Below are 24,172 nucleotides of genomic sequence, written 5' to 3'. Positions count from 1 at the left end.
GCCACTGTCCTGTCAGTACAGTAGGTATATTAAAATTTGACTATTTATCTGAAATCTATGTTTTAAATCCTACATCATCCTGCCACCCTGATAGTTTTGTGTTCAAAACTTCTAGCCACAGGGAGTTTAAAGCATGTTTGTGTTAAGAAACTTTGGTTCCTTTTGTGGTTTTTAATGTCTTTACGTAGATATGAGTGGTATTACAACATTGTAATGTTGGAGAAGGAACCTGGAATGAAGGCAGTGTGGGGAATGTTCACATGTGTTTCTGTGCACTGTGGAGTAAAAGAAAAGTTTAATTACCCACTTTACTCCCTTAGTTTTTTTCTCTTTCCTTGTGTGGCCTTGAGTTTGCTAATCAACAGACCCCATAAGTGAGCTGGGTGATGTATTGTTGCAGCACCTTTACAGCTGCTGCTTTCACAGCAGGGAGCTTACCTGCAGTGGCCAAAGCCTTCCTATTGGAGTGCAGTGTTTAATAATTTTTCTAAATTTAGCTGGTAAAACAAAGTTGATTTTTACTCTTACACTAAAGTCATGTTGTATTTAAATTGTAATGTGAAGCCTTGTGGGTCCATTCTAAATTCTTTGCTCTTTATCTCTCTGGTTTCCAAAAAGAACCAATATGTCATTTATGTCTGCTTGCTGAAAGATGGTGTTCTGAAGGCAAGGATAAACTTACTGACTCCTATTTTCAGAGAGAAATATTTATTTCACCTCATGTCTCATGTTTGGCTTAGAATTAAAATTGTAGGATGAGATTTCATGGGTGTGTCTCAGTTTTTACCAGTCCACAACAGATCTCTCAAGTTTCGACACAGTTTCTTCAACCAGAAAGGTTCATCCTAATAATTCTCTTAACATTCATGGAGTTTAGAAAAGCTGTAGATTTAACTTGGGAGTATGAATGTATTTGGCTATTACTGATATATGCAATAATATTTTCTTTTCAGCTATTTCATTAGACTTTTTACCAGGCAGCTCTTCATACTGACCATAACACTTCTGAGTATTGTATTTTCTGTGGTAAAGGAAAATTAGGGCACAGAGTCTTTCCATACAATCCTCAACACAGTGGAAATGTGTCTTTTCCCCTCTACTGCTACCTTTCCCAGAAGTGCTATTTCTGTCAGGCAGCCTTGCAGAATTGTAGGGTTTTTTTCTTTTTAAACATCTTATCTCATCTTTCCACCTTCATTGTGACCATTTGTTTTTCATGAGTAAATTAATTTCTTATTCAGTGATGACTTCTCAGCAGCCTTCTGCTCACTGACTGTGCTTGTGTTCTAATCCTCAGCCCATTTCTCTGCACCCCCCTTTCTCTGATGGCATCACAGCTTCAAAAAAACTAAATTCCCCTGAAAAATTAGTCTAGTATTGATGTAACTCCTTCTGTGATTCCAATTCCTCTCAGACATCATGTTTATTTGATTTATACTGTAACCATAAAGATGTCTCAACTGCTTTTAGGAGGAACAGAAGGATTAGAAAATCTTAATAAACAGTGTGGCTATGTTCTTGGAAAAATCATCAGAGGTTGAAAAATATGTTTCTCTTTTTAGAAGAACCAAAAGTCAGGTCTGATCACATTTGAATTCTTCAAATTCCATGTTTTTATGTTTTATTTCCCTTAGGAAATAAAAGGTTGTAAGACTAGAGATGTTTAATGTCTGAGCTATTAACAGCCAACTCTTCATTATTAAGATTCACAAATGGAGTAACTAGGTTAAAATGTTTTATAATATTTAGCATTATTTTTATTGCTGCTGTTACTCTTCATAGCATATCAGTGAATTGCAATTGCACTGTTCTGATAGAGCAAATGAGATTCTTAAAAACTAAAATGTGGTCTAGAAATAGAGTGTATAAAATTAAAACTATTAGCTGCACTAAAGTAGCTGTAGGTAACACTATGCCTTTTTTAGTCTGCAGTAGCTCTCACTTGTAATTTTAACCAGATTGCTCTTAATAAAATCTCTCAGATGCTGTCCCTGAAGAAATAAAAAAAATTCACAGGGGATTTGGAAGTTTTTCTCCCTTTTTAGAATTTCTGAAGAATAGGAGATCTGATACAGTAAGCTTGAAAATCATTTGCCTTCTAAACAAAGAAGTTTTACCTGTAAACCACACATTAAGGTTTTGTTAGGGGTCAGCTGTTTTTGTAGTAGCCTTTACACAGAAAAGTCTGACTTAGCTTAGTCTGAAGTAGCTGCCAGATGCTTCTTGCTCTCACGTCTAAGTTGCTTTCCAATTATATTTTCAATTTGTTTGCAAAAAGTTGGCAAAATTAAATTTAAGGATGCCTCTAATGCATGTGAAATCATTTACATGAATAAATATGAAGGTGGATGGGGTGGTTGTTTTTGTTTGTTTTTTTTTTAAACTAGTCTCTCTGTTTAAGCTATCCTGTAACTGATCCTTTGTTGGATTGTTCATATTGCTGTTTGTTTACCTTACATATCAATTTCAATGTTACATGAAACAGATAAGCTCTTTTAAATTGAAGTCTTAAAATGTTTTACTTCATCCTTGTGTAGACAGTGGGAATTTGGAGTTGTTGGGCTAAATTGAATACAGTTATTCCTCACCATTAACAAGTCTTGGAACACACCTGCCATACAGTGAATTCAATATCATATTTAAAAATCTTAGTTTTCTTTTAGGAATTGATATTTTGAATCCTCTTTATTTCTTTTATTTTTTAAAGGTTTTTGTTTTTTTTTTTTTTCTTAGGGACCTTTTACAAGCTTTACTACCACATATTGATCCTGTGCAAACATGCATTCATGCTTTCGTAGAAATTCAATGTATTGTGTGATTTCATACTGTAAAAAAGTAATTATGAATGGTTAAGAAAGGTTTTGGCATTAGCTTATTAGCTACTGTTCATTTAGCTCACTTTGCACTCATGTTAACACTAACTGAAAAATGTCAATAAAGCTCTTTTCTCCCTTCCACTGTTATGTGCCAACACATAATTTGCCCCTCCAAATAATAATTATATATACTATTATATAAATATACATAATAATTATCTGCAGCCTCTCTTATATTTTTGAAAGGTAGGAACAAATGAGTGAAAGATTAGAAATATTTTTGCCTGTAGATTTTGAGGGGGTGGGGTTGTGACTGGAAAATGCAAAATAGCATAAGGAATAATTCACTTTAGAGTTCATGAAGAAACAAATGTGAGGCTGAATGAAGCCAAGCAGCTGAGGGAGTTTCTCCAGAGGTGCAGCAGAGGACAGCACAATGACTTTTTCTGGATCTCAGTCACATTACAGACCCAATTACTGCAGTTTTGTTCCATAAGGAAAGCTATTTGTTTTCTTGCTGTAAAAATGCTTTCTTGGCCATTGCTTCTTTAAGGTAGATAAATACTTTAAATTAGGTCAAAAATAAATAAGAATGTTAGAAATCCTGGCACTGTGGCACTGCTCTCCAGCTTCCATTACCCAGCTTACTCTGCCATGTAAGTTCAGACAGAGATAATATCATGTCATCATGTTATGTCTGCTCTGAAGTTCCTGGCTTTGCAGGGTATTTTCTTATTAGTTAAGACTGTTTTGCTAGATAGAGTGTCAGTCTTCAAGGCTTGCAGTGCTGCTTTCTCAGGATGTTATTTCACATTTTAAGGGAAACAGTCTGGAACAGTTTGCTGGAACATTTAGTAGTTTGCTAGCTCATCTAAGTAATTTATATTGAGAAGTGAATGAGAATTTTTTTTTAACTTAGGCTAGTGCCTAATTTACTATTTATTTGTGTTAGAGTGCATATATGAGTGTATTTCAGAAAGAGGCTCTTGTATGTGTTCCTCTTCATTCTTGCAGCACTTTCTTGGTGCTGATTTAAATCTTAATATCTCTGATGGGGAGCAGCTGTAGTGTCAGTATCAGCATGACTGTGTAAATCCTGGAAGTTTATTGTGTTCTCTTACCTTCTTTGGGAACCAGACTTCTCTTGGAGCATGTTCTAACAGTGACTGTGAAATATTGCAATAGATAGATAAGGGTTATTCTTCAACATAGGAGCCAAAGAGCTGGTTTGTCCAGTTTTTGGTCAAAACATCTGGGTCTAAGTGCCTTTGCAGGCAGATTCAATAGCTGTATGTGAACAATTTATGTACAGTGTAAATCCAGATTAGTTTTAAAGAAGTTAACCCCAGCTATGAAGCATCTATCATAAATTACTTGCTCTTCAGAAAAAAATAGCATCTTGCTAATGTGTGTTGTAGACTATTTAAGAGTCATTTTGATTTGTATAAACATTAAAATTCATATTTAAATGTATAAAATCCACTGACATAAAACTTCCCATTGCTATTTTAGCAATGTATGTAGTCCTCATGGAATGCATCTTTTGAAAATTAGATTATTCTTTAAGCTTTAGGCTTCCATTTAAACAGGATAAATGAGGCCTTTCATAATCTCATGTAGCCACCTGTTTCAAGAGAGCACCAGGGATTGTCTGTCCTTGAAATGCAGTAAAAGGCTGTAAATCTGTTGCATGTTTTTTGACCATCTCTTTTTTCATGCTCCTATACTGCAGTAGATTCCTGGGAATGATAGCTGTTCATTGTCTTGCAAAGGGGACAAGCCACACTTAGAATTTAGATGGTGTTTTATTTCCCTCTTCACACAAATAAGTTATATAAATGGTCAGTGATTTCATATTTTAAAAGAATTGAAAATCAGTAATGTGAAAAATCTGTAATGTAAAAATGAGTATTGCAGAAATATAGTAGACAGTTAAAAATTGGAGGGACTTGGAACTTGTCATACTGCTCAGACAGCAATTTTCTGCTGCCAGTGTTTTGGTTGATTAGCTGTGAATATAAATGCAAAAAAATATGTGCATATCATATATGCATATGCATAATAAACTCCTGTTAGTCAAGGTACAAAGCTATGTGTAGCAAACCAGTTCATCCAAATTACGTGCTAAAACTATGCTCGCCTGCATTTTGATATTCTAGCATCTCTGTAATCTTCAAAAAAATGGGAATTAGAAATATTTACTATAACAATCTGTCATGGTAATAACATATAATCACTATATATTAGTTATCCTGAATCCAAGAGTCAGGACACATATTTTGCAAACTGAAACATAAAACACCATTGAAAATGCTGTTCTGTTATTATGTGGAATTAGAGTGAAGCCAAAATATAGCTAGTCAACTTAACAGACAAGTTAAAACAAAAAAGTCCCTTCACCTGTGTCTTAAGTAGGGAACAGCCAGGGGAGTTACTTGAATACTGGAGTATTTGAACTTATAGTCAGAATAAATAAATTACAATTGTGCATTGACAAGCTATCTCTCTCTCAAGAGGTATATGTAAGAAATTACTTGGAGATTAGGAAAAAATATTGTGAAATATGAAATGAAAATAAATTTGTACTCTCTAAATAAATGTATTTTTATAATTTATTACTTTTGATTATATTTATGCAACATCTCTTCAACTTGTGTCATTTATTGCTCTATTAATTTAGGAATGAGTAAAGAATAATGCCAGAGCTTCACAAGGCATGTGATTAATTTCAGTGATATGTGTGCCATATATAAAATTTTCATAATGGTGAAGAGTTTTCTAGTAGCATCTTATGATAGTAATAAAATTTTTGGGACAAGAAAAAATTTCTGTCATTGGCTATTGTCACATACAAAATGTGCCATTGGAGCATCATCCTTCTGCTTGTATTTAAGAGGATCTCAGCACTTTAAAACCAAACTGGCATTCCTGTATTGAAGCCTTTTTATTATCCCTGAAATAAATATTTACTGTCTCTAAACCTAGGTAATGATGTTATATAAAATAACCAGTGTTATTAAATATATACATTTATATAAACTTGTCAACTGTGTCTTCCTGAAGATTAACCTGGCCTAATGGGATCTGAATTGATTGAGGGACTGAGTAGCATCATGGAGTGGGTTTGATTACCAGTGATAGCTTCTGCTAACCCAACTTCTTATATGGAATGCTGTGGCTGTAGGAAACGTGGCTGCCAAATTCTTCAGCATGGATTAAAGTAATTATCAAACTGTAATTCAGATTAGGTCTTTAATGAGGATAAATCTAAAGCGACCATGTTAGAGTTGTGTTCAGTTTATGCTGCAGTTGTGACCAGAAATAAGATATTACACTTGTTCAGCAAGTTGGTCAGTGTGAGGGAACTTGTATGTAGTTTTGGTGTGTGTGGTTTATGCCTGTATATATCCTGCAATTAGTACCTCCATCTCAATGCAATCAAATGAGCTCCTCTTACCACATTTTCCAAATGACTGGAACCCATTGGTGCCTAGTGCCAGTGAATTTTCTGTGGCTTATCTTTGGTTGGTGGCATTTTTCTGTGTGCAAGGGTTAATTTCTACTGCAATAATAAATAATCTTTTTAAAATCCTATCTCTGAGAAAGTAATTAATGGTCTTATCTCCTGAATGCTTCTCTTAGCTATATTTTTTTTTATATCTGAGAAGTTTTATAATGGAAAAAATGTCAACTGTCTGGAGCTAGGAGTAATTTGAGCATAGAGCAGTGTGGTAGAGTCACCAGTGGAAAGCTCATTTTTGAAGAGTTAAACAGACTATACAATGCATGGACATACTTGTTCCTCTCAGCCTTTCATCAGTTTAGATCACTGGCTCCATTTGTTCAGTAATTGGAGGTACTAAAAGATGAAGGGTTCTCTGATATTTATCCATCTTACACTTGATTTTTATGATCACAGCACTCAGTTGTCTCAGAGGCAGGAAACCCCTGCAGCCCTCAGGCTGTACTCAGCTGTGAGGGGCAGATTTGGGTGTGCAGATTAATTTTTCCAATCTTCTGAGTAAAATGATAAATTGCATAACTAATACTGGTGACAGAAATCCAAACTTATCAGCAGTCATGTAGGACATGAGGGAAATGTTTCTACTTGTTTCCTCTTTGATTTAATCAGACAGTGACTAAAATGTTGCCACCTACCCAGAATTGGTCCCTGCAGTATATTTTTTAAATTCAGATTTTTTCTTTTTAAATCCTTAACATCAAGATTTTCTTTTTAGGCCCATGCATCTTTATTGTGTGCTCTTTAGAAAGTGAAAAATGGACAGAGTGAAGATTTAGTCAAAAGTTCATGCCTGAGCATTACAGAGCTACTCCCAATTTCTACTTGATATTTATTTGTCCAGATGCATTCACAAATATAAACACTTGTACAACAGTAGAAGCTTTGTCATCTACATTGAGTGAACACTACTCTGCATTTTCTGCAGCTCCCTGAGAAACAGCATGTGAAATGGGGGAACCATGAGAGAGAAAAATGTACAGTGGTACACAGCCCCTTCCCTTCTGAGTGTTTAAAGCTGCAGTGAAATTAAAGGGGTTTTTTTAAATGTATGGAGGGGATATGGTTCTTTTTTCACTGCTTCATAAATACTTCACTATTTTTATAAATACTTCCTTAAAGTATTAAATTTCCTATAAGTTTTTGTAGAGCCTCCTGACAGCAGCAGGTGACATGGAATTACACAGACACAGTTAAGTTCTCATTTGTAGAAACCTTGGCTTGTACAGTGGTGATAACAGGCAAAGGGTACAGTTAATTTTCTCATACACCTTTGGCTGTCTTGTGTTTGAAGGTTAATTTATTTCTTATGGGACCATTTATAGTATTTTCAAACCTGTAAGCACCTTGTAGTAAATACCATTTTTCAAATTATGCTGCCACTGAAAACTTTTGTATTTTCATGTAGCATTTACATCGATCTAGAGACTGTAAAGAGAGAAAATTTGGACAATAGTTAGCTTTTTCATTAGAGAAATGACCATCATTTGCAAATCCAATAGAGAATTTAGAATTGCAAGTCCTTTGTGTCACTGAAAGACTGAAAGACTTCATTTTGCAGATCTATAAAGCTTGCATTTTTAACACAGAAAAGCTGCAGAGTAATGAAGTCTCAAAGCAGCAGGTGAAAATTATATATAATTTACTTTACTGTAGGAGCCCTAATAAAAGAAATATTTCCAAAGTAGATTATTTCTGTAATACAATATAGTTATTCATTTCCAAATCTAACTAGGCTATCAAAACTGAAACTATGTAAGTGTATATATGTATGTATACATATGTAAACAAATGTTTCCTGTATTAAGGATTTTTTTTGGACCTAGAGGCCTGAAATGCTTTTTTGTGTGTACTCTTTGCTTTTCATCTCTGGACTCATGTCAGTTCTACATACAGTTAAACTCTCATTTGATCACTGGTGTTGATTTTTTGAGTTTCCTGCTCTCGGAAGATCTCACACATTTGAAAAAAGTAACATTAAGGCACCAGTGGTGACAGAACTTGCACCATGTCTGCCCCTCTGGGAAACCTTGAGCTCATCCTGAAATTCCAAATAGGACACAACCAAACTGTTCTGTTCCTATGTCATTTTGCATGTAGGACTAAGTTAACTAAAACTGACATGATAATAAAAACAAACAACCAACAGAAAATTTTCTCACTGAGGCTGGGATATTTGCCAGGTTTGCTCCAAGTATCACTTATGTCATCTCAGAGTGCAGTGCCAGAGCTGCAGCCATTACCCTTGTTTTGGGGAATTGAGCCTGACTTAGGTCATCAGACTTTACTCCAGACTTTGCCATCAACATTGAGGGTCAAGAGGTTTTTTTAATGTCAAATTCTGATTGATTTTGAAACCATAATTTAAAATTGACAAGCAGAAAAATTCTATTTACATCATTGATTTTAATGTGTCTTGGGTAAGCCAAGCCAAACATCCAGTTTCCCTCTTGGTAAAGCATTTAGAGCACATTTTAGTCTGCAGTCTGCTTGCAAAGCATTTATTTTAAACTCAAAGTTTCTTTGAGTTGACCTGAAGACCAAATAATCCAGTGCATGTGCACTGAGGTGATTTATATACCTTAGTGCTTATTAAGATTCTTGAATTTTATGGGTTTTAAAGTGTTGGAATATTCAATCAAAGTGTGTCAAGCTGCATTTGACTAGAATTCCGTTATGAGGTGTAAAGCTATTTTGAAAGAGGTTTTTATTAGTTAAACAAAATTATCAGAAATGTCCTTGGTACATATAAATATTTAGACTTATATTTTCCCAACTATTCATATATTTATATAAACATGTGTGGGAGGTGTAAGTTTGATCCCTTCAGGCAGAGGAAGGACTGAAACCAGTTTCCCCATTCTTGTGTGAGCACACTCTATATCTGCACAAGTAAAAATCAGCACAAGTCAGCCTTTATGTATAAAATACATAAAATACATAATACATAAAGTTCTGCTCTCCACAGTCATAGCACATAGACTGTTCTTAAAAGCAGAATTACTTTTCTGAAAATTGCAAGTATGTTCTTAAATTAAATTTTAAATTTATTGTTTCAGAAACTAATCTCTGGCATGGTTTTTGTTCCTGAACAATTTAATTGAGAGTATAATACACTTTCCTCATACTTTGCATGTAATGAGATCGTGTTGTGTGTTTTTACTGAATTCAGCAGGCTGCCTAATGGGATGCTTTTTTCTGCCTCCATTCTCCTCTGTGATGCTGCTGGCCATCCCAGTGCTACAGGAAATCACCCTGCTGCCTGATGGAGGCAGTGACAGGAGTGTAAAGTACCTGATATTTTCCCTAAGGGTTGCTTGTACTTGTTTGGGAAATAATGAGAGTGTTTCCACATAGTCAAGCCAGTAGCATGGCAGGTAAAATTCTAGATGGGTAAAAGTGAAGCAGTGTATGTTGAGGAAGGATCCTGTGGTTGGTTCTGAGCTGATTGTTGCCATTCAGGAACAGGACTTAGGGGTTTACAGATAATAAACCTTTAGTAATGCCAGCTTAATTGCTTGTGGAAGTCAAGCAAAGTCCTAGAAACTTGGTATGTGTTGTTTGAAAAGGGACAGAGAAGAAAACAGTGCATTGTTGTGCTGCCATTCTAATCCAAGATGAATGCTAAGTGCACTTCTAGATTGTCACCTCTCCCCCTGCTAACAGTGATGTGGCAGGACAGAAGGTCCAGAGAGGTGCAGCAAAAATGATCAGTGGAAAAACTTTGGCACAATGAGCAGACAAAGACTCTTCATGTTGAAGAGGAAGGTGGCACAATGACTTGTATAAAATCATGGACAGCATGGAGCATAGGAGGGCAGTTCAATGGACACCCACTGATGTAGTGCAGAGCAGGTTCAACATCAACAGGAGAAACTTACTCTGCCCACAAAACAGCTGTGAAACTCTTGCTTGAGACCAATGTGGATGCCAAAATTTTCATGGATTCAAGAAGTAAGCAGACAAATTCACAGAAAATTCAGCTCTTAAGTGTGAAGACAGCACAAGTCATGTAGGAATTCAAGAAGCCAGAAAACTCCAAGCAGAGAATCTTAGTAGAAGCATGAACATATGCCTTCTTTTTTCTTAAGCTCTTTCTTGTGTTTCTGCTTCAGATGGTAGCATGGTTATGTATATATATTATTGCATTTCAAGTGTATGTATTAAACTGAGAGGAAAATTATGAAAACAATATAAAGGTCTGTCTTCACTAAGGATACTGGGCAGCTTATCAGTGAAGAGTTGAAAGTATGGCATGTCATTCAAGAGTAGTAACAAAATTAATAGTATGCCCTAAAATCTAAGTATAAAATACTGAATGCTAAATTACTATGTTTCAGACTTCACAATATACTTTGCTTAAATATTGCACTAGAGCTAAATAATATATAGGAGCAGATTTTCAGGTGGGCTGACAAAGAGTAAATGGTTTCCAAGAGATGATTGTAGGCTGTCAGAGCAGAAATCCATGAACTGGGAATGAACTTCAGGGAGCATAGAAGTTGTTCCAGTTTGTAGAATCAAACCTTTCTTTCTAGGAGTATTCATGCATGAGCATTCACAGGTTTTTTTAGAAGAACTTTCAGAAGTAGGATTTCTAAAGGATCAGAATCTCTCACACCTGTTCTACATCCCCTGCCAGTTCAGTGTTGAGATGCTGAGCTCACTCAACTCAGATGTGTTCATCATCTTAAAAAATTCTTCAGTGTTCATGTTAACTCACAAATTCCTAAAGGGGTTTTGGGTGTTTTTTTGTTCAGTGGAAGTAGGTAGGATTTTTACATTAAGTATGGAGAGGTGTACAAAAGACAGCTAGCAAGAATGCTGGGCCATATTCTACATAAAAGACAGTGGCCATTGTCAAATATTGAACTAAATGTTTTAGCAGGTTCAAAGCAGCCTTCCAGATCCCAGTATTACACTTTTTTGGGGGACTCACCCATTATGTTATGGAAATAATAAATCCTAGTCTTTCATCACTACAATATTAGTGTTCACCTTGACTTTACTAGTTTTAAATCAGCAACTAGCGACTTTTTCCTTTCAAATACCATGTTGGATTTGATTAGACATATGTATCATAGTTTCCCACCTATATTCAAGCAGCAAAATAATATATATCTGTTTTAGCTCTTTAATCATTACTTCCATCTGAGCACATTTCTTTTTTTAATTAGAATTGTGCAACATCATCCATCTGCTTTGCAGTCATTTATTCTTAAAGCAAGGAAAATTTCAACTACAGATAATCATTTGTTCTTTAAGAACCAGGATACTGTATCAAGAAAGTGATCAAGAGGAGAAAAATGTATTTCATAGTTATTTCAGATGTTCTATAGTAATGATATAAAAATCAGTTTCATTTAATAAATGTTTTGTCTTCAGTGTAATTTATAATATGTTTGTTGAGGCTTTCCATTAATCTGTGAAAGTAAAGCTGAAATTAATAATTAAACTCTATTAATGTCAAATTTTGCTAAGGTGTCATACTGTATGTTGAACAGAACAGGCTCATGTGTGTGTCATACATCACACATGCTTGTCTGGTGATCTGTCTCCAGTGGACTCCAGCCACAGCTCATGATCTGTGGCATGTACAGTTATCTTGATAAGACACCCCTCAGTGGTCTGCTGCTGTCCCCTGTGCTCATGGCCATCCCTGGAGCCCTGGTGGCCCAGGGTGATGTCACCTCTCTAATTGTCCTTTGTGGAGACACTCACTGCTGTTGGTGCCAGATTTCTGTGATCCAGGCTGAATTATTTTATTTAGCTAGTCATTGCTTTTAAATTGCATTAGCTAAAAATAAACAGTACTGAAGTCTGAAATACTTGTAGCTCCTTCACTGGGAACCCGTAACTGTTCCAGTCAAGGTTTTATGTGTGTTTTATTTTCTGCATGGAATATTTTGCCAAATTAGAAGCCCCTTGAAGTCATCATTTATGTGTAGTCAATTGGATTTCTTTTAGAGATTGTAAGCAGTTGTCTCTACATATTGCTTTTGTATTGAGTATACTTCAATCTTTATCCAAAAAGGTTTAATAAAATTTATTCCTCCCACCTTCAGCAGCTATTGTGGCGCCAGGCATTGAGCAAGGCTTGAGAGCTTGTTTTCCTCTTCTTTCTGTGGAGACTATTCTGAGAAAACATCAAGGACAAGAAGAGAAAAACCACAAAATTATGTACAGATAGGGAAGGTCTAAATTTGGCTTTAGGACTGAACTGAAGAAAGGAGAGGGGGAAGATGATGACCCCTGGAACTGAATTCTAGATGCCATAGTTTGTGGAGCCAGAACCTGCCTGAGCAAATGGAGGCAGCAGCTTCCTACTACCACCCATTACTCGTAGGACACCAGGAGCAAATCTGTACTGCTACAGCTGAGATTTGCAGCCATGAAGGTATCAGTGTGGTGTCATAATGGGATTTAGATTTTAATTTTAATTAGCTAAAATACAATAAATCACAAGGTTTGATTGGTTTTTTAACCAACGTTTCCATTAAAGAATGTTAATACATTCTTTGAAATCAAACACTTGACTTTGAGAGCTGAGCATTCAAAAAACGTTGGAAAATGTCGAAATGAAGATTGTGCAAACTGTTTTGTGTCTTGCATGTATACATAAGGATAAGATCTTTAATTGTGTGATCACAGAATTTTTTCACAGGAGGAATGCTGCCCAGAGAATGAATCAGGGGTGTTTATTAAAGGAAGCTGTTGCCTCCAGAACCCTTGCCTTGATTGCTGGAAAGCATAGTAATTTAAGGAGAGGGCTGCAGGAGTCAAAAACACTCTCTACAGGGCATTTGAAAGCTCCATAGAAATACTAGATTTTACTTTCTCATTTTGAAAGAGGTTTTATGTGATTCTGGGAGGTCACTTATTTGGAAGTGATCTCAGTGTTTCTAGTTGCTGTGGCACACAGGCCAAGGTACCTGGGCTCTGGGCACAGCTGCATTTGGAATGAACACAAGTGTGCTTTGAATGTGTAAAATGCTGTATAAATGCAAAGTGCACTGAAAGGTACAGCCTGAAGTGCCCTGCACTGATGTGGCAATGCCAGGATTGCCAGAAGACTTCTCTGGGTTTTAGGCAGCCAGGTTCTAATTTGTAAAATGGAGATAGCATCACCCTACTACACTTCAGTTAATTATATGTTTTGAAGCATTCCTGCTAAACACCATGTAAGGAAATTATATACAATAAAAAATATATGATTATATAATTATACAATATATAGTTACAATATGTTGCATATTAGCATATGCCATACATTATAATATATAATGTGGAATCTCATTTTGGCTTATATCCTTTAAGGGAAGCTTTGGGAACAGTGCTGGCTAAAGGGAATAAGAAGTATGAGCAATCACTTTACAATCTAAACAGATGGAGCAGAATGCTACAAATACTCAGTTCACTCCATAAACTGAGAATTCCCTTCGTATTTCCTATCCCTGCTCAAGATGAGGCAAGGACCTTGCAGAAGGAAAGCAGCAGGAAATAATTTAGTTTAAATTATATGTAGGCATATGAGTGGTTCTGTAATTTTAAATGCCTGACTTTCTGCTGTTTGTGGTGGGTTGCCTGGCCACCCTAAATGTGCTGAGACCTTTTCAATGCAGCTTTGGCAGATTTATTCTCCCTAAAGCATTTTGGGGAGAGGAAGAAAAAGAGTGCTAGAGCCAGATTTCTTGTTTGATTTATTGCCTTGATAATAAAGTTGTCTTGTTGACACCTGATTTTTAATGGAAGAAACTGAAATCCTGAAGACCATTTGTTCTTTGCTTTTTATGAGGAAGGAGTTTTTAACTTATGCAGAGTTGGCACTTGAGTATAGTGAGGATGTATGGAAATATTTCAAGATGAAGAGAGCTGTAATGAATAGATTATATCTGTAATATATTTGATGAAGAATCAAGAAACATTTTTTCTCCACAAGTCTAATTCTTGAAGACAAATTGTTTGATTATGTGTTTTTTTTCCGTAATGCACTCTAGTCTAATATAAGGAATGCCACTTAATTTCCTAAACTAAACAGGAAATTTATTTTTAAAAAACCAAGTATTCATTATCTACATCTGAACTTATCCCTAAAAATTTTGATCCCCTCTCTTAATGATCTCTTTTATGTGTGGGCAAATGTAAATATGTTCCTATTTTATACTAATAATCCTCTGCATCTAAGCCTCAGAGTAAAACCCAATCAAGAGAAAAGGCTAAAATTATTTTCCACTTCCTCTTGTTTTATGTCTGTTCTCACACTTTTTTAAAGTTGCATTTACCATTTCTCAGGAGAATAAATTCATAAATCTCTTCTGCTTTGGTGAGGGAACACGTCTTCTATATTTCTTTGTCTTCTGTATCACACAGTATTATAGCATCACTTACAGTAGCTATTTTACTTTGCAGAATAAGTTACAGGATATTAAGTGAATATCAATTTTTCAATTGAAATGGACCAGATACTAGATTTTAAGAAATTTTCTAAATTTGCTGTTTCAGAAGATGTCAATGCCATGAGTAGTGGGGAGTTACTACAATTTTCAAATAGCGCTATGTAAAATATGGAAACATTGAATGATTGTTTTAAATTCAAAAAGCTCTTTTGTCATTCTCATGCATGTTTTAGATGAGACATTTTTCTCCTGAATTGGAAGGAAATGAGATAGTAGCCTATCTGTTCATAATGTTACTCACTTTTCCTGATAACATGCATTTTTAAATGACTAAAATATCTACTTAAAAAAAAAAAAAAAGAGCTAACTTCAGAAGATCAGAAGTCTGGTTTGGTATTTATCTACCTTAATAGGCAGTATTTCACATGAAGGAATCAGTCTGGCTTCTTGTGAGCTAACAGTGACAGGATGCAGGTATCTTAAAGTACCATGATTATGTGCCCCCCAGGTATAATTCTGATAACCATTGAAGGAGTGCTGCAGCCAAGTCTTGTTGGTTTATCCATCTATAAATTTATTCTCTTTCTTAGACTGTATTTTGAAGTATTTTATTAAGAAGTTCAAACTTGGCAGTGAAGGAATAATACCAATGTAGATCTGTTTCATAGTTTAACTTACATAGTGTAACAAGACATTTAAACAGATTGTGAAAGTAATTTGTTCTTAATATGTTTTACTTAGAATTCCTTACATTTTAAGTTGAAATGACTGTAACTGATCTTTTGTGCCTACAAATGAAGACTATTTTTGAAGACAATCATAGATGAGGCATACAGCAGTGCTGGCATCCACATTGGAGTGGTCCAGCTGGAATTCTCTTACTCCACCGTGGCTCCAGCTCTGGAGTTGTCCACTGCCTTCTCTCGTGCAGCCTTGTGTTGGGTGTGCACAGTGAGAGGTGGTGGGAGCCCAGGAGCTGCCAGGTGCTCCCTGTGTGCTGACATTACAGCCAAGTTGCTCACAGGGCAGGGCAGTGCCAACCTCATGGGGCAAGAATAATAATGTGACCCCCACAGAGATGCCCCATGGCCAGAGTACTGACAGCTTTGGATCTCCATGCTTTTAGTTATGAGTATATTGATCAGTATTTTGTTTTTGTCTCTCCACAGTCACCAATTACAACAATGTGGTAGAAGCAAACTCAGATTCAGATGATGAAGATAAATTGCATATAGTGGAAGAGGAAAGTGTAACAGATGCAGCAGACTGTGATGCTAGTGTGCCAGAAGATGACTTGCCAACGGACCATATAGTATTACCAGAAAACAGTGAAAGAGAAGGGAGTACAAACAGTTGCTGGGAAGATGAAGGTATGTTCATTTCTACTGATGATACTATGTAAAGAAAATTTTCTAAAATGAAGATTCCATAGAGCATTTTTTTTTCATCCCTTTATTATGAAATAACACGTAATATTCACAGTCAAAAAAAGAGGTTTTATAGTTATTGTACCATGCTTCATATTCTTCATTTATTATTTGAAGCAGATTCAGAGGTGGATTAATTCCATTGGCATTGTTTTACAGGAACTTTCAGTCTGTAGATGCAGCATTCCAAAGGCTGATTAGTGACTAGTTACTAGCTCTTGGTTTTTTTCAAGTCTTTGCCTGGCAGGTCTCTGCCAGAGCTCCTTGTAAGGTTCAGGATTGACTCAGCTTGGGGAGTAAGCAGTAAACAAAAAGCATGAAAAAAAAATCAGATGTTAATTTCTCTCTTTTTCCTAATTAAACACAGGCAGAAAAAAAAAATTAGTTGATTAGTTTTAGAACTGGTTATGTAAGTCAAAATGAATCATTATTTCGAAAACACTGAAAAGAGATAAATGTTGTACATATGCATCAGGTTTAGAAGCTGAAAATTTTAAGCAGACAGGAAATGGGCCTTTTTTTACTGTGGAATCAGATACTGAGTTTCATAATATCACACAGCATGCTTACTTTTGAGCCAAATTGGGATAAATGCATAAATTAATGGAATTTATTGTGGAATTTGGCCTTAATGCCCTGAAAGATACAGAATGTTTTCCAGCATATCCCTGTTTGTATCTGAACTCCAGCCACAATTGCTAGCATCCACCTTTTAACACTGGTGGTTTAATACACAGTGCATGACCTCACATCTAAATAAACTGAAAGCAGTCATATGGTCCCTAACTGCAGTCCAGCTGAGAGAGAGCAGCTGAGAGTTCAAAGAATAGCATCAGCTCAGACTGTTTTTACATTGCTGCTATTGCCAAGGTATGCTGTGCTGGGAAATGAGTATTTTGGAGCTAAATTATTAGGTAGGTAATTTTCTCAGTTTTCCTGTAATATCTTAGTTCTCTTGCAAGTTGTGTCTATCAGAAATTGTGGTTACATTATAGTGGGCTCTGTATAGGCTTGAACCCTTCAAGCATAGGTGTAGGAAACCTGAAAAGGGGAAGGAAGGAGAGCCTGGCTCCCAGACATTTGGGATCAAGATTTCTTGGATTGGATGTTTTCTGGGGATGGGCATGATGGGCAACTTTCTGGGGGTTTGCAGGGCTCTAGACATATGATGGCATGTTTTTTGACTCCTTATGTCAAATATACCTTTAAAAAAATTATTTGCTAAAATTCTAAATTCTCTTTAGTTTTAAATTCTGCTATTATTGTAGATTTGCAATGTGCTCAATGTTTCTCTGCTTTGGAGTTTGCTTATGAAGTCAGAATTTCATTGGTAGCCAGACAAAAGATTAATTAATTGCCATACAGGCTTGGTCAGCAACCACAAATTTCTTCTGTCAAAATTATGTATTCTGAAGCCTCTTTTTTAGCAGTCTGGAAGGGTTTTTTAAATTTGTTAATAAGGGTTTTTTAAATAAATAGTTTAAATTTTTGGCAATGACCATATGAGAAAAGTGAAGGCTACATTAGGTTTTATGGAGCTTTGATTTGCTAGGGCAGAATACTGTTTACTCTTTTGATAGCTTTCCTAGAAGGAAAGGTATGAGCTGAAAATCACATCATCAATCTTGATTGCATGTTAGAGATATGAAGAGAGAGGTACTGAATACATGATCTGTCTCATATGGGGAAATGTACTGGGGTAAATGGTGTGCAACCATCTTCAAGACTGGTGATTATCTTTAGAAGAAATATACTCTATGACAGTTTTAGTAAGTTATTTCACCAGTAAAGTAGTACTCAGTAGTCCTGGGTTAGCTGAACTTGACAGAATGAGTTTTTTTCATATTTATTCTGTTCACAAATTGCCAAGAGTAGAAACAACACACATAACATTTCTTTCAGATTAGTTTCCTTCCATTTCCAGTCATTCTAACTGAATTTCTAAAAGACCCTAGGAACAAGTGCTTTAAATATAAGGTGTGTTTCTTAAGAGGTGAAACTTAAAGCTCTACAGGTTTAAAAAAGTGAACCACATGTATCCTGGATGAGTTGTTGATAGTGTGCCAGCATTCATGTGTGCAATGATGCCCTAATATGATTCTTATTTGCTTTAGTTAGAAGTAAAACCTGTAAAGTCTTAGTTAGAAGTAAAACCAATTAAAAGAAAAAAAAAAAAAAGGACAGGAGTTAAACTTATTGTATTAATACTTTTTAAAAAGCATTATTATATACTATAAGTATTTAGCACACCTGGAGGCCTAAGGACTGGAATTAGGATATCTTCAAAAATTAAAAATTTTTTTAAAAAATCAGACTTTGAAATAACCTTCAAATATGAAGGAAATTATGTTTAATGTTTAAGATCTTTCTGGAATTCAAAAATTCCTTTAAGTCACCAAGTTTTAGGTTGAACCTATATGCTCAAAAGTGTGTTCTGACATTTGGTGGGTTGTGTGGCATCTTTTTGATCCAAAAGCAAACAACTAGTCAATGCTGCAAGCTGTAAATAGTGATTGCTACATGAGTATCAGAAAATTAGCTCTGTAGAATTTAAATTAGAACTCTCTTGATGGGCTTTGGAATTTATTCCCTTCTCTGAACATAAAGACTGCAGTGGACATTTCATGAAGTTTGTCTTTCTGCCTACAGCCAAAATTTCCCTTTTGCTAGTGGTTTCAATTTGATCAGTTATCTTAGCTATGCAGAGATCTTTACTGTCAGCAATGTCAGTAGTTGTCAGGCATGTTTGCTGCTAGTTAACACTGTTCCCTGTCATCTGAAAATCATCAGCATTTAACCCAGGGAAGCCCCACTGTATCTCTAAGCAGTAGCTCATAAGCAGTGATGAGATGTAGAAGTCCAAGAAGCTGTTTTACAGCTATCTGGTATGTCCAGCTGTAATACCAGGATGGATATTCATGACCTAGATGCTATTTGTGGAGACCTCTATTTAAGCTGTCATTTAGCAGGTAGCTTGAATTTCCTCTGGAACTCAGAGCTTGATCAGTGACTTCTGCTTGGTGGAACAGGGTCTTAAGATCTGTTCCCCCATCATCACATCCCATTCTGTTGCTTCCCAGATGTGTGATAATTTGGCTTCTGAGGGCATGATTGCAATGTTGCCTTTCTTTGTGAATCATACATAGCTATAAAGGTGTATATCTACTTCATATTTTTCAAATAACTAATTATTCCTACAGCATTGCCCTGTGGAAAAAGGTTTCTTCCTCTCTCGTACCCTACTTTTAGATATTGGCAAGAGACAGTATCAGAGTATTAGAATTGAGAGGGGGTTTAACTTCACTAGATTAATCTATAATTCCATAAATTCCTTGACATTCCCTTGGGAAACATAACTTTTATTTGTACTAAAGCCAGTGGAATTTACTGAAGACACTGTAATTTAAATTTCCAGAGTAATAACTTACTGATATTCTCCCCCTCATGTAGATCCTATTTCATAATAGAGAAAAGTCACAACCATCAAAAATCCTCCTTAAAAGAAAACAGTGAGTTTGTATAACGTTTGATTTTAAGAAATTAAATTTTGAGTTTCAATTTTTGTTGCATCCAGACATCCATCTTACAAACTCTGAACCAAGTCTGGTACCGTGAGCCAAAAATGTAATTACTTCACAATCCAGAACTGACTAATATAATACACGCTGTTGAGGTTTTTTGAGGGTTTTTTTTTAAATGTCAGTTGAAATTAAGGCAAGATTTAAGAGCTGCAGTTTCCTTTTAAAGACATTTCTTGTTTAAAGCAAGAAATGTATTTAAATTGTCACTGTTTGCAGGTACCTTGGGTCTGTGGTCTTTGGTCAAAGTAGGCAGAATTCAGAAGCTTTTCATTTGAGGGAGCTGGCACTATTTGAGAACTTGAAAGTTCTCCTAGTATTTGTCATCTTCCATATAAAAGAGAAATTGCCTTCTCCTGCAATTAAAAAGCTGGAATGTTCTGGGCTTTTGACTTGCCAGCCTAAAGGATTTTTTCCTGCTCTGAAGCAAGGTAAATAGAAGGATAACAGTTGGCATTTCAGGTCAGAGCAGCTGTGTGCTCTAACCTTCTGCATCACCTAAAAGGCTTTTTCTGGAGTGTAGGTCTGAAGTATCCAAGGTTTCCATAATGAAACTATGAAATAAAGCTTTAATTTCACATCTGTTAACATAGCATAGTACTGATAAAGAGCAAACCAAGACAACATAGCTTTCCTGTGTACTCCTGCCATAGGGCAGGTACTGACAGAAATGTCAGCAGTGCCTTTTCCTGTGGGAGCTTCCCAGTCCATGCTAACCAGTGAACCAAAATGAAGAATAACTTGGCCATTTATTGATTTGAACCAGCAGCCTATAGTGAGTTAAAACTTCCATGCTGCAGCCTTGGAGGCTGCAGCTCAGCAGAGCTGGCAGAGCTGGAGCAGCAGATTGGTTCTGCAGAGTCTACTGAGTATTGGAATCAATACATGAAGCATATCTATAGTGCACAGTTCCCTCTTCTGAAGGGGGAGCATGTGTTTAAAATCCTTTTTTTTATTTCATTTTTAAAGGCAATCACTGCTTTAAGTGGTTTCCAGATGCTTTGCAAGAAAGGGAACACATTAGGTTGCTGTTTGCAGACATTACCAGCAAATTGTCAATAATTTCTGAAAACTGCTAATTGGACAAAATAACATAACTGCATTTGTTTTATGATGCTCTGATTTCTGGAAATAATATTCCAGTGTATCAGATAGCTGCATTTATAGATGGGGTCACTTAAGTAGATGACTCTTTATTTGTTGGTGAAACACACTGTCCATGTCTTTACCTCAATTCACATAATGGTCAGTGTTTAGTATTGCTTCCTTTTAAGGTTTAGTTTGCTTAAATATGAAATATCTTTGTAGTTCAAGTGATCACACACTGCTGAAATAATGTGCCATCCATATTTTTAAAAGAACATTGTCATTAAATGCACTTCTTCTAAACAATACAGAAATGGAAAGCACTGCTGAAGAAATAGCTCAAGTGTATTAAGTTGTTGGTGTGCATGTGGCTTCTGTTGTTGCTGTTTTGTGGGGTTTTCTTTAAATAGTCATTATTTTTGTGAAATGTGCTATTTCAGCTGGAAAAGAAAGAAAGGAAATCCTGGGGCCTGAAGCTCAGACAGATGAAATTGGATGTACAGGTATTTCTTTGTTAATCTGAGTCCCTTATTCATAAAGTGCTATTGAATTTTGGTTAGGTGACAATCATTCCAAAATCTTGGGAATTCTCCCACCTCTGTTTATAAAAATACTTTGCTTTTCCATGGTTGGGGTCTTAAAATGTAAACACTGTTTTAGCTGAGGAAAAAAGTCTGGGCATCTTTTGGTATCCAGGGTCCAGAGGTGTAGGTAACCAGTGACACAGAGCAGCCCTCCCTCCCAAGGACTGATCACACAGCTCTGGCAGCACCACATCTCCAAAGGGAAAAACAAGGAATAATCTTACATAGAGATGTCAGCAGGTAGTGTTTTAAACTATGAAGAAATACACAAAAATAGACCTAAGCTAATACTGTATTTTATTACCATCTCCTCTCTTTGTACTGGTTACACAGAAGGCAAATTAAATTGTGTACTTCAGTTTCAGACTCAAATAAAAACAGATAGTTTGTTATTTTTTGAGGGTTTATTTAATTCCCTACTGGATAGGTAGATAATATCAGAGTAAGTCTTATTTAAAAGCAAACTCACATCTGAACACATTAATATGTTTTAAACTCTAGTTTCACACATTCTTTTTGGTTCCTATAAAGTCATTTCTCTCCACATAAGTATGGAGAGCTGCATTATTCATTGCATTATAGTCTACATGTGAGAGACTGCCTTGTGTCATAAAAAGATTTTGTCAAATTGTAAATTGAGTATGTGACTTCACACTGAGAGATGAATCATAAAACTTCTCTTTCCTATTAAAAATATGTCTCACATTAATAGTGGAGAACATCTGTCATGATTTAGGGTGCTGCAGGCAGAGCTTTCACAGAATGTTCCACCATGGTAAAAATAAACTCTATGAAGAATGTAGTTAGGCAAGTACTTGGAATCAAATATTTATTATACAATCATTAAGTAAAATATTTAATTTATTATTTGCTAATTTTGCAATACAGTTTTTGCTGGGTTTTTCTCTTAAGTTTTTAACTGGAGAATGTTGAAGGTTGTTAACTATATCTGAAGCCTTTTTGGTATCCATTTCCAATGCCAGAGAACAAGCCAGTCAGAGTTCAAATTTGCTGCATTTATCTGGCCAGCTTGTTAATGAGTTTTAATATCTTGTGAGTTTGTGCTAATTAACAGTTATAAATAACATTAAGAATTGTGTCTTGAAGGCAACAAGTGTACCTTTGCAAACACAGGAGCCAAGATGGTAAACTGGCCTTCCAACTACAAGGCCTAATTCATAGTTAATGTTGCATTTAAGATATTCAGAGATATTGAGAACAGCTAAATCTGAAATGATAAAAGTGCACTGAGTTAGAGGCTAACTGTGTTTAGTCAGGTTTTTAAATATCATTATGCTACCAGATCTTTTAAAGCATGGTGTAATCTGGCATTTTACAGGGATTGACCTACACCAGTATCTGTAAAGAGTTTTTAAATCCTTGGCTAGAGGGAGATTTGGCAATGTGAATTACTGAATCTAATTTATGTTCTTTTTTAAACTTAACTTTGTATCTTGTGGATTGTTTTTCACACTTAGTCAAAGAAGATGAATGTGATTCTGATGCAGAAAATGAGCAAAACCATGACCCTAATGTTGAAGAATTCCTTAAACAAGAAGATACAGCTGTTATCTACCCTGAAGCACCTGAGGAGGACCAGAGACAAGGCACACCAGAAGCAAGTGGTCAGGATGAAAATGGTAAATATGTCATCAGTTCAATTCTTATGAAATCAATTGTACTCATTGACCCAAAATTTCTGCTGTGTTTAAGAAGACAACAGTGCATATATTTGTAACTATAGAGGAAAAAAAACCCTTAGCTAAATAATTATGAGAGGATGGGATCATCATGCAAAAAACATTTCCACTTGATTTTGTGAAACAAGACATGCATTGGGATTCAGTTGTATGAATACTTAAATGATAACCTCAAGTCATTGGAAAGAAAAGTTCAAGCTTTCATAAATCCATTCAGCATCATTATATGAAAGAACAGAATAAATACGTATTAAACATGGTAAAAGTGTAGGAAAATAGTACAGTTTTATATAACTTAAGGAGAGTTATAAAATGTTTCTTTCATTTTTTATATTTCTAAACGAAGCTCACCAAAAGATCTATTAGGTAGAATTTCTTTTATTTGGTAGGCAGTTTAGGACAGACTTTTGGGGTTTTTTGCCTGAAAGGACAGCAGCAGAGAAAAAAGAAGTATTGTTCATACAAAAATGTTTATGTGAAAAAGTAATGACTTGTTGTTATTTTTAAGCTGATGTATTTTTTTTTTCCTCTGAGGAAGTTTCATGCTTAAGGTGTTTTGAGATGAGAAGTTAAATTTTATTGATTTCTTAGTCATGAAATATTTGAAAAAGAATGCTATTGAGATTGGTTTTGCATTCTGTGTGTTTCTCAAGTGTTCAGCTTAGATAGCTTGTGACATTTGGAGTATTTATGAATTTTCAAGAAAAAGTAACAGCCTACATAAACAGTTAGGAGTTGTGTTCTGATTGTTTTAAGAAATGAATATAACTGAACAGATAAATGTCATTGTAGCTGTAGCACTGTACTGGAGTCTAAGGGAGAGCAGTGAAAAAAGCAAAGATAACCTTTTCATTCTGCTCCTCCAGAGATTTTGTGTTATTACAGATTTTACTTTTAAAAGTACATTAATTAATTTAGGATTCCAATATGTGGTTGCAGTGGCACATATTGTCAAGTTAGTTTTACAGACTTGCCATATGATTTCCATGTAATCATTAAAAATTCACATTTGTGTTAATCATTTAAATTGGACCTATCCCAGTAACTTCACTGAGAAGTATTGTG

At 35.5% G+C, this 24,172-nt stretch overlaps 1 protein-coding gene across 5 annotated transcripts in view; it reads left to right on the top strand.

Annotated features, from left to right (window-relative positions):
- ZEB1 (zinc finger E-box binding homeobox 1) overlaps positions 1–24,172 on the top strand; it is a 116,330-nt gene that overhangs the window by 76,792 nt on the left and 15,366 nt on the right. For 3 of the 5 annotated variants that reach the window (XM_079302074.1, XM_079302072.1, XM_079302075.1), the window contains exons 2-4: positions 15,902–16,102; positions 21,264–21,326; positions 22,886–23,047. In XM_079302074.1, coding sequence (XP_079158200.1) covers positions 15,902–16,102; positions 21,264–21,326; positions 22,886–23,047 — 426 coding nt within the window. The remainder of the gene's footprint in view (positions 1–15,901; positions 16,103–21,263; positions 21,327–22,885; positions 23,048–24,172) is intronic. The other 2 variants (XM_079302076.1, XM_079302073.1) reach the window with 1 other exon arrangement.

Source organism: Erithacus rubecula (genome assembly GCF_903797595.1).
Source record: "Erithacus rubecula genome assembly, chromosome: 3".
Classification (NCBI taxonomy): domain Eukaryota; kingdom Metazoa; phylum Chordata; class Aves; order Passeriformes; family Muscicapidae; genus Erithacus; species Erithacus rubecula.
Note: the sequence above shows the minus strand (reverse complement) of the source record. Positions and strands in the feature narration are given on the sequence as shown.